The 10,255-nt window shown below is 53.3% G+C and overlaps 4 protein-coding genes across 4 annotated transcripts; 2 read left to right on the top strand and 2 right to left on the bottom strand.

The window, feature by feature from the left end:
- Nucleotides 1-4,176: 4,176 nt before the first annotated feature.
- GL50803_0031144 (uncharacterized protein) lies at nucleotides 4,177-4,740 on the top strand (the record flags this gene model as incomplete). Its single annotated transcript, XM_038046043.1, has 1 exon — nucleotides 4,177-4,740. The coding sequence occupies one exon, from the start codon at nucleotides 4,177-4,179 to the stop codon at nucleotides 4,738-4,740; it is 564 nt and encodes a 187-aa protein (XP_037901786.1).
- Nucleotides 4,741-4,788: 48 nt separating this feature from the next.
- On the bottom strand, nucleotides 4,789-6,270 carry GL50803_00137641 (uncharacterized protein; the record flags this gene model as incomplete). Its single annotated transcript, XM_001704546.1, has 1 exon — nucleotides 4,789-6,270. The coding sequence occupies one exon, from the start codon at nucleotides 6,268-6,270 to the stop codon at nucleotides 4,789-4,791; it is 1,482 nt and encodes a 493-aa protein (XP_001704598.1).
- A 67-nt stretch (nucleotides 6,271-6,337) lies between these two features.
- On the top strand, nucleotides 6,338-8,305 carry GL50803_0013590 (Ankyrin repeat protein 1; the record flags this gene model as incomplete). The annotated part of the gene is made up of 1 exon (XM_001704547.1): nucleotides 6,338-8,305. One exon carries the CDS (start codon nucleotides 6,338-6,340, stop codon nucleotides 8,303-8,305), a length of 1,968 nt encoding a protein of 655 aa, XP_001704599.1.
- Nucleotides 8,306-8,365: 60 nt separating this feature from the next.
- On the bottom strand, nucleotides 8,366-10,237 carry GL50803_004288 (putative Ser/Thr phosphatase 2C; the record flags this gene model as incomplete). Its single annotated transcript, XM_001704548.1, has 1 exon — nucleotides 8,366-10,237. One exon carries the CDS (start codon nucleotides 10,235-10,237, stop codon nucleotides 8,366-8,368), a length of 1,872 nt encoding a protein of 623 aa, XP_001704600.1.
- Nucleotides 10,238-10,255: the final 18 nt, after the last annotated feature.

Raw genomic sequence — 10,255 nt, 5'->3', positions numbered from 1 at the left:
GTTGACCGGAAATGGGACTCCGGCCAGCTAGGCCATCGACATAACCTCGTTGACCGGGAAATGGGACTCCGGGCCAGCTAGGCCCATCGACAACCTCGTTGACGGGGAAACAGCATGCCAGGACAGGTTGGCCCATCGACGACCTCGTTGACCGGGGAAACAGCATGCCAGGACAGGTTGGCCCATCGACGCACCTCGTTGACCGGGGAAACAGCATGCCAGGACAGGTTGGCCCATCGACATAGCCTCGTTGACCGGGGAAACAGCATGCCAGGACAGGTTGGCCCATCGACGCACCTCGTTGACCGGGAACAGCATGCCAGGACAGGTTGGCCCATCGACGCACCTCGTTGACCGGGGAAACAGCATGCCAGGACAGGTTGGCCCATCGAGCAACCTCGTTGACCGGGGAAACAGCATGCCAGGACAGGTTGGCCCATCGACGCACCTCGTTGACCGGGGAAATGGACTCCGGGCCACTAGGCCCATCGAGCATACCTCGTTGACCGGGGAAACAGCATGCCAGGACAGGTTGGCCCATCGACGCACCTCGTTGACCGGGGAAACAGCATGCCAGGACAGGTTGGCCCATCGACGCACCTCGTTGACCGGGGAAACAGCATGCCAGGACAGGTTGGCCCATCGACGCACCTCGTTGACCGGGGAAAGGACTCCGGGCCAGCTAGGCCCATCGACGCACCTCGTTGACCGGGGAAAGGACTCCGGGCCAGCTATGGCCCATCGACGCATCCTCGTTGACCGGGGAAATGGACTCCGGCCAGCAGGCCCATCGAATACCTCGTTGACCGGGGAAACAGCATGCCAGGACAGGTTGGCCCATCGACGCACCTCGTTGACCGGGGAAACAGCATGCCAGGACAGGTTGGCCCATCGACGCACCTCGTTGACCGGGAAAAGACTCCGGCCAGCTGGCCCATCGACGCACCTCGTTGACCGGGGAACACTGCCAGGACAGGGCCCATCGACGCACCTCGTTGACCGGGAAATGGACTCCGGGCCAGCTGGCCCATCGACGCACCTCGTTGACCGGGGAAACAGCATGCCAGGACAGGTTGGCCCATCGACGCACCTCGTGACCGGGGAACAGCATGCCAGGACAGGTGGCCATCGACGCACCTCGTTGACCGGGGAAACAGCATGCCAGGACAGGTTGGCCCATCGACGCACCTCGTTGACCGGGAAATGGGACTCCGGGCCAGCTAGGCCCATCGACATACCTCGTTGACCGGGGAAATGGGACTCCGGGCCAGCTAGGCCCATCGACGCACCTCGTTGACCGGGGAAACAGCATGCCAGGACAGGTTGGCCCATCGACGCACCTCGTTGACGGGGAAACAGCATGCCAGGACAGGTTGGCCCATCGACGCACCTCGTTGACCGGGGAATGGACTCCGGGCCAGCTAGGCCCATCGACGTACCTCGTTGACCGGGAAATGGGACTCCGGGCCAGCTAGGCCCATCGACGCACCTCGTTGACCGGGGAAACAGCATGCCAGGACAGGTTGCCCATCGACGCACCTCGTTGACCGGGGAAACAGCATGCCAGACAGGTTGGCCCATCGACGCACCTCGTTGACCGGGGAAACAGCATGCCAGGACAGGTTGGCCCATCGACGCACCTCGTTGACCGGGGAAAGGACTCCGGGCCAGCTAGGCCCATCGACATACCTCGTTGACCGGGGAAATGGACTGCCAGCAGGGCCCATCGACGCACCTCGTTGACCGGGGAAACAGCATGCCAGGACAGGTTGGCCCATCGACGCACCTCGTTGACCGGGGAAACAGCATGCCAGGACAGGTTGGCCCATCGACGCACCTCGTTGACCGGGGAAACAGGCATGCCAGGACAGGTGGCCCATCGACGCACCTCGTTGACCGGGGAAACAGCATGCCAGGACAGGTTGGCCCATCGACGCACCTCGTTGACCGGGGAAAACAGGGACAGGGCCATCGAGCACCTCGGACGGGGAAACGCTCCAGGCAGGTGGCCCATCGACGCACCTCGTTGACCGGGGAAACAGCATGCCAGGACAGGTTGGCCCATCGACGCACCTCGTTGACCGGGGAAACAGCATGCCAGGACAGGTTGGCCCATCGACGCACCTCGTTGACCGGGGAAACGGATGCCAGGACAGGTTGGCCCATCGACGCACCTCGTTGACCGGGGAAACAGCATGCCAGGACAGGTTGGCCCATCGACGCACCTCGTTGACCGGGGAAACAGCATGCCAGGACAGGTTGGCCCATCGACGCACCTCGTTGACCGGGGAAACAGCATGCCAGGACAGGTTGGCCCATCGACGCACCTCGTTGACCGGGGAAACAGCATGCCAGGACAGGTTGGCCCATCGACGCACCTCGTTGACCGGGGAAACAGCATGCCAGGACAGGTTGGCCCATCGACGCACCTCGTTGACCGGGGAAACGCATGCCAGGACAGGTTGGCCCATCGACGCACCTCGTTGACCGGGGAAACAGCATGCCAGGACAGGTTGGCCATCGACGCACTCGTTGACCGGGGAAACAGCATGCCAGGACAGGTGGCCCATCGACGCACCTCGTTGACCGGGGAAACAGCATGCCAGGACAGGTTGGCCCATCGACGCACCTCGTTGACCGGGGGAAAGGATGCCGGCAGGCTGGCCCATCGACGCACCTCGTTGACCGGGGAACAGCATGCCAGGACAGGTTGGCCCATCGACGCACCTCGTTGACCGGGGAACCCGCAGCTGGCCATCGGCACCTCGTTGACCGGGGAACAGCATGCCAGACAGGTTGGCCCATCGACGCACCTCGTTGACCGGGGAAACAGCATGCCAGGACAGGTTGGCCCATCGACGCACCTCGTTGACCGGGGAAATGGGACTCCGGGCCAGCTAGGCCCATCGACAACCTCGTTGACCGGGGAAACAGCATGCCAGGACAGGTTGGCCCATCGACGCACCTCGTTGACCGGGGAAACAGCATGCCAGGACAGGTTGGCCCATCGACGCACCTCGTTGACCGGGGAAACAGCATGCCAGGACAGGTTGGCCCATCGACATACCTCGTTGACCGGGGAAACAGCATGCCAGGACAGGTTGGCCCATCGACGCACCTCGTTGACCGGGGAAATGGGACTCCGGGCCAGCTAGGCCCATCGACGCACCTCGTTGACCGGGGAAACAGCATGCCAGGACAGGTTGGCCCATCGACGCACCTCGTTGACCGGGGAAACAGCATGCCAGGACAGGTTGGCCCATCGACGCACCTCGTTGACCGGGGAAACAGCATGCCAGGACAGGTTGGCCCATCGACGCACCTCGTTGACCGGGGAAACAGCATGCCAGGACAGGTTGGCCCATCGACGCACCTCGTTGACCGGGAAACAGCATGCCAGGCCCATCGACGCACCTCGTTGACCGGGGAAACAGCATGCCAGGACAGGTTGGCCCATCGACGCACCTCGTTGACCGGGGAAACAGCATGCCAGGACAGGTTGGCCCATCGACGCACCTCGTTGACCGGGGAAACAGCATGCCAGGACAGGTTGGCCCATCGACGCACCTCGTTGACCGGGGAAACAGCATGCCAGGACAGGTTGGCCCATCGACGCACCTCGTTGACCGGGGAAACAGCATGCCAGGACAGGTTGGCCCATCGACGCACCTCGTTGACCGGGGAAACAGCATGCCAGGACAGGTTGGCCCATCGACGCACCTCGTTGACCGGGGAAACAGCATGCCAGGACAGGTTGGCCCATCGACGCACCTCGTTGACCGGGGAAACAGCATGCCAGGACAGGTGGCCCATCGACGCACCTCGTTGACCGGGGAAACAGCATGCCAGGACAGGTTGGCCCATCGACGCACCTCGTTGACCGGGGAAACAGCATGCCAGGACAGGTTGGCCCATCGACGCACCTCGTTGACCGGGGAAACAGCATGCCAGGACAGGTTGGCCCATCGACATACCTCGTTGACCGGGGAAACAGCATGCCAGGACAGGTTGGACGTTTCTAGTGGACCTCTACGCCTCGACCATATTATATAATAGTGCCACCTGCGTTTTGTTCACAGTCTAAAGCTAACTGCTCTTTAACCGTATGTATTCTATCTCATTTTTCTTTACACCCCGTGCGTTTCTTGTTATTCGGATCTTAAAAAACTGGCAAAAATGGCGGAATCTCGTAAGTCAAACATACCGCATGTCCGGCAACCATCTTCTGAGTCAGATACAGTGCCACATTCGTCAACTTTTCAGCCATCTGGGCCTTCTTCAACCACTTTGCCTTATTCTAGATTATCCCCCCTCTCGCAAGAGGTAGACTCCTCAACTTTATCAAGGCTGGCCACGCCTTCATTGAGTGCCACTTCATCAACTACTTCGTGTCTCTATGACCCACCTTTAAGTGTTTCTATGATGGCTTGTGGACCCTATGATCCGAAAACTCCCTCTTGCCAGCCGAACACGCGGTCTAAGCTTCAGCAACAAGGTCAGGTCTTGGTCTATGAGTCAGGGAAAAAGTTCTATCCCCATCCCCGTGGCTCGCCTGTTCATTTGACTCCATACGAGTGCTTCATTAACAAAACAGGAACACCCATATCTTGCCAGTTTCTTCCCCCGTCTTCTCCTGCAGAAAAGAGTGTGCTTGGTACCCTACCAAGACATGACTTTAATAGTCGCGAAAGCCCACACCTTCCCTCTATTACCAATCACAAGTCGTCCAAAAGCACATAATGATTTGTTAAGAATTTACCCGGTTGAGTGGTTATTCTCCATCCGGACTTATTTGGATGTTTCTTTCATATGGTTGATATACTCCTTATATATGCACCGTTTCTCTCGGTTCTCGCGAATAACCTTCTCTCTAGCCAGTGCCTTTTCTGAAAGCTTCTTCTGTACTTCGTCAAATGCCCCGGTCTCAAGTTTCTTAGAAAATCTAATTCCATATACCCACGCTGTTATAGTTAAGCCAATAAGGAGTAGACTCCCTATGACAACAAGCCAATTCGTGGGCACAGGTGGGTCGGTGCACCCGACAGGCTTCTTAGCGGCATCATATATCTCCGTGCACTTCTGTAGTTGGCTCGAGTAACGATACATATCACCCACTAAGGACGTGGTAACGGCATACGTTCGGGTTGTACGGATGGGGAATATCTTCATGGCATTAGAAAACTCAGCCAGGGTGCTTGTATTTTTTAGTTCCAGTAACTTGTTTTTCATAGCTAGATTGAGTGCTCTGCACTTTTCAATTGTAGAGTCTGTGCAACCTGCCTGATAAAAGTAATAAGAGGACGAAGTTGAAGAGAATTGTTTTGGGCTGAAGTCCGTGACTGGAATCTGTACCCCTGTTAACGAACCCTTGAACGTTGACTGAGTAGCGACTAAGGACGCGAGATAGTACGGGAGTGCGTTGCTTTCTGATGAAAGAAGATGTGAAGAGAGTGAGCTGGAGTGTACATGGGCTTTGTCTAGGCTGTAGAAATGACCCTCAAGATAGGCAACTCTGGAGTCCTGCTGAAGCAGCAGTTCTGTGAGACGCCAAGCCAGTGGAACCCTCTGTCCATTGATGAGCATAAATTGATTGTGCGTAAACTCAACAAACTTATCTAGTGTGGGGAAGTCTATTAAGTATGGTGTTGTAGATGTGTTACCAAGAAGTCTGGTGCAAACGTAGTCCTTGAGGGTTAGCATTTGTGTGTTAAGGGTGCCATGCATGTAAGAAGCCTGGCTCAGAACTTGGCCTGTACGCGCGGAGAGAAAGGTGGCTTCACGGAAGTACTTAGTAATGTCTGACCTCCAGTGGGAGATCTCGTCGGCGCCCCCATTCTTGGCGAAGTCAACGCAGAGAGGGTTGGCGCTTGAGTTACAGACTTGGCCCAACGATTGGGAGATCGCGAGGTAACCGCCTAAACCCTCACTGCCATGAACACCTACTAAGAAGTCGTCTTGAAGAAGCTCAACCACAAGGGAATAGTACATGACATCATGGACCCCTATGCCATTCTGGGCTGCTATGTCCTTTGCTAGAAAATAAAGATTTGGATGGTATAATAATAAGTTAGTCGCCAAGCTATCTTTTTGGAGGGGTGTAAGCGCTGGTCCGTGTCGCCTAGTAAAAGAAACCAGCTCTGGCACCAGAAACTTACCTTCTGTGACACCATGCAGATCCAGTAAGTAGGTTGCTGAGTCTGCCGCGCGCGGCCACCTCTGGGAAGCAAGAATCGCCAGGTTAAGGCCGAGAAGAAGCACCGAGGTGCACATCAATTTTTTTCAAGTGCATTAAACAGCGCCTTTTCTTTCTTGTGAAGCACTTCGATAAGCTCCATATATGCCCATCGGAACTGTTCGAGAGTGGTTCTCAGCTGTAAAAGCCCATGCGCACGCGGAAATTCAAGCGGCAATACCCTTGTTTCAGAGGTCAGTGGATTCACTCGGGCAAACAGCGCTGATGAAGGCCGTCCTTGAAAAGGATCTGTTCTTGGTCAAGATGCTTGTGCGCTACGAGCACTCAATCACCACCAAGGCAGGACTGACTGCTCTCTCCATTGCAGCGCTTGAAAACAATTTTGAACTCTGCAAGCTTTTGGCCATTTATGAGAAGGACGTGCTGCTCCCAAATAAGCGGACCCCCCTCATGTTGGCCGCTGATTCTGGGTGCACCGAATCGGTAAAGGCTCTCCTGGTATTCTATAGTAACGAGCGAGATGAATTTAAATGGTCAGCGCTCGACTACGCCGTTTCTAAAAACCATGTAGATTGTGTTCATGAACTGCTTAAGACAACTACGTGGACCACTCAGGACTTGACTATTGCGTTTGGTGTTGCAAAGAGGGCGTCCCTAGCGTCGATGACGGAACTGCTTTATGGCTACATCAGACAGGGTGTTGTTACTGAGTGCCCACACTGTTCTCTCTGTCGCTCTACCCTTCGAGCCGCCCTTGATGAGGTTACGGCGCTGACGAGCGGGCTTTCATCCTTCATTGTCAATAATAGGCCTAACCAGGGTCCTGGAAGTGACACCGTATCAAGAGAAGAATACACAAGATTACTTGCCAAATACGAGGCATTGTTGGCAGAGTCAAAAGCTTACAAAAGAGACAGTCAAGTGACTGACAAGAGGCGGTCTTATGACGAGCTGACACATATGCCTCCTAAGCCTCAGTCCTCGGGGCAGGCATCCACCAACCAAGCAAACCCAATAGGGCTGACCCAAAATACATACTCAGTGGACCTGCAAGATACCGCAGCTGACAACGAAAGGTTTGCATTATATTCAATCCTGGACCCTACAATACTAATAACCGACCAAACTATTTTAGAAGATACCTCCATGTCTGTCCGGCGAATAAACTTTCCAATGAGAAAAGGTGATGCACAACGAAATGAAGAAGAGGATGAGGAGGAGATACAGGTTGACGAAGATGGAAACACTCCGTTAATGCATGCGGTAATGAACAAGAAGATGAGTCTTGTCAAGGCATATATGTTCTCGCAGGCTTCGAGGCAAAACTCTTCTGGCGCGACTGCTCTGATGATCTCTATATCCACAGGATTTCTGGAAGCGGCTAGATTCTTGGCAGACTTGGAGGCTGGTAAGCAGGATGTCCACGGGCAAACAGCCTTGATGCTCGCTGCATCTGTTGATAGCACTGATCTGGTGAAGATGTTGATGGGTGAAGAGGCAAAGAAAACAACTACCAACGGCAAGACAGCCCTCATGATAGCAATAGAGGCAGGATCTGCTGACTCTGCAAAGCTTCTGGCTCCCGTCGAAGCTGGGATGCAAGACCAATCTGGACGAAAGGCTATTCATTATGCCGCGTGGAACGACATGGATGAGGTTCTGAGGGTTCTATTGCCTGTTGAGAAGGGAGCTAAAGACAGCTTTGGATATACAGCCTTAATGATAGCGTCTCTGAAGGGCCACATTAACTCTGCTCGAATGCTTAAAAGCTATGAAGCCAAATTGGCAAGACCAGACGGGTGGACGGCGCTCATGGCAGCAGCCACGCTTAATAACTTTACGGTTGTTAACGAGCTTATTGATGTAGAGGCAGGCATGCAAACGAATAGCTCAAACTGTCGCGGAGCTGGATACACAGCTCTGATGGCAGCAGCTGAAATGGGCTCATTAGAGTCTTTGTGCATACTAATGCCTGTAGAATTCGGATTGCGACAAGACAGTGGAAAGTCAGCACTCGAGTGGGCTCTCAGTCCCAATGCCAAAGGAGATAGGACTAATAAGAATAAGTGCTATACCCTATTGAGAAAGCACTCAGATGCAAAAATGGAGTGAATGGTGATGCTGATTTTCAGGTTAATAAACCGATGGATGTGGTGCTTAACAATCTAGTAATTAAATTTCAATAAAATCAGACATAGCAACTGTGATTCCCGTGAGGTGAGGCTTTTCTCGCAAAGTGCTCATTGTCATCTCCTTCCTAAAACAATCGTTCCAGAGATCCAATGTCTTTTCTTGTATTTTCGTCAAGGGTTCTCCACCTTTAGTTGTATCGACAAAGATAACACTATTGCCGTGGGTGCTTTGATATTCTTTAGAATGTGACACATCTAGATCCAGGTCGATCTCGCCTGATGCCAAAGGGTGTTCATTACATAGACAGGCCATCGATTCGGACACGTATGACTCCACAGAGAAAATATCGTCTAGAAATACATTTGAAAATACGTCTACAAGATCATCAAAGTTGTTGATGTTCGAGAAAAGCTCTATAATAAGATTAGCCGCTGATACCAGCGAGTCAATGTCGGTGACTTTAGCCGAGCCTCGAATGCCTTGAAACGTGCTCAGGATGGAACTAGGAGAGCAGCAGGAGTACTCAGAAGGGAAGGTATCCTGGGAAGATTGAGGAGTTTGAGAGCTATGTGGACTCTGTGCAGGCATAGACAGATTGAGAGAAGGGGCTTCAAGATCTTGATGGAGCATAGGTTTGTTAGTTTTATAATTTAAAATATTGCGTGGTGCGCTTAACCGTGCATCAATAATCGAGGATTTTGATTTAATGAACTCTGGAAATATAACAGACACAGTAACGTTATCCTGACTCCCACGCAGCTTTGCATGGTTACAGAGCGCCTCTGCGACTGCCACACTTGTAGGTGAGTAGTAGGACGTGACGCCCATCTTGAAAAGAATTTGCTTGAGGGGCCGCCGGAGTTTCTTAAAGGCCTTGTGTGGCATTCGAGCCAATTGATGAATATAGTGCATGACTGAGGCAAAAATAGCCGCTTCTTTTGAGGATATTACGTCCCAGAGGCCGTCACAGGCTTGCAGAATAAACTCGTCTTGCTCTGTAAGGTCATAGATGGAAATAACGGGGTCGCTAGAAACCAGCGGCGCCGACACGCCAAGGGAGTTGAGGTATGTCATATCCTTATAAGGAAGATCACCAATAGCACGGGGTACAGCTAATCCGCCCGGGAAAATGCGATGGGGCCCCCTAATGGCTATCTTATCTTTATACTTAATTAGCGATGGATAAGTAAATGCACCTGCAGCTTCTATTCGCTCTCTGTCCGGAGAAATGTTTGGTTTTTGATCCAGTGAAAGAGGTATGACAAGGCGCGACCCAGGAAAGAAGGAAATCAAATTAAGCCGATTGGCATTGGCTTCTGCGGCAGCACTTGGTGGAGAAAACTTAAGCCACGCTGAAAAGGCCCCATGCCTGCACAGAATAGCCCGGCTGTCTCCGAGGTTGGCCGTGAAAATGCGGATTCTATGGGCTTCTGTAACTATAACAGTGGAAAGACACGTGCATCCAGCAAGAATATTTGAAGAACGGGCTATTTCCAAGAACTGTGCATCCATCAATATGTGAGCATTATGTAGTGAACTCACAATAGAAGAGGTTGTCATGCAGCACGGCCAGCACTCGGATACCTTAGAGGCTAGTTGTGCTGCAGAGTAGTACGATGCAGAGTCACCGCAGTGACCGTCCATTATCGCAAAAAGAGAAACAGTGGTATTGCCCTCGTCTTGCTCCTCAAGCTGCGGAATGGGCAGCGATGACACGACGGTATGGGCGTCCTCCATGGTCGGCCTTCTTCCTCTATCTTGATAGAGCCCGTATTCGACTTGAAGCCGTCTGTGAAGCGTCATCGTTCCCGTGCTTAATCGCCGCCGATGCCCGAGCATGTATAACACTGCTGCTGCTCCAGCATAAAAGACTAGCAATAGTAGTAAGAATGCTGCGTATGGATGTGCCATGGTTAAGGCGTAGGCCCG

This window comes from Giardia intestinalis, chromosome 3 (genome assembly GCF_000002435.2).
Source record: "Giardia intestinalis strain WB C6 chromosome 3, whole genome shotgun sequence".
Lineage (NCBI taxonomy): Eukaryota > Fornicata > Diplomonadida > Hexamitidae > Giardia > Giardia duodenalis.
Note: the sequence above shows the minus strand (reverse complement) of the source record. Positions and strands in the feature narration are given on the sequence as shown.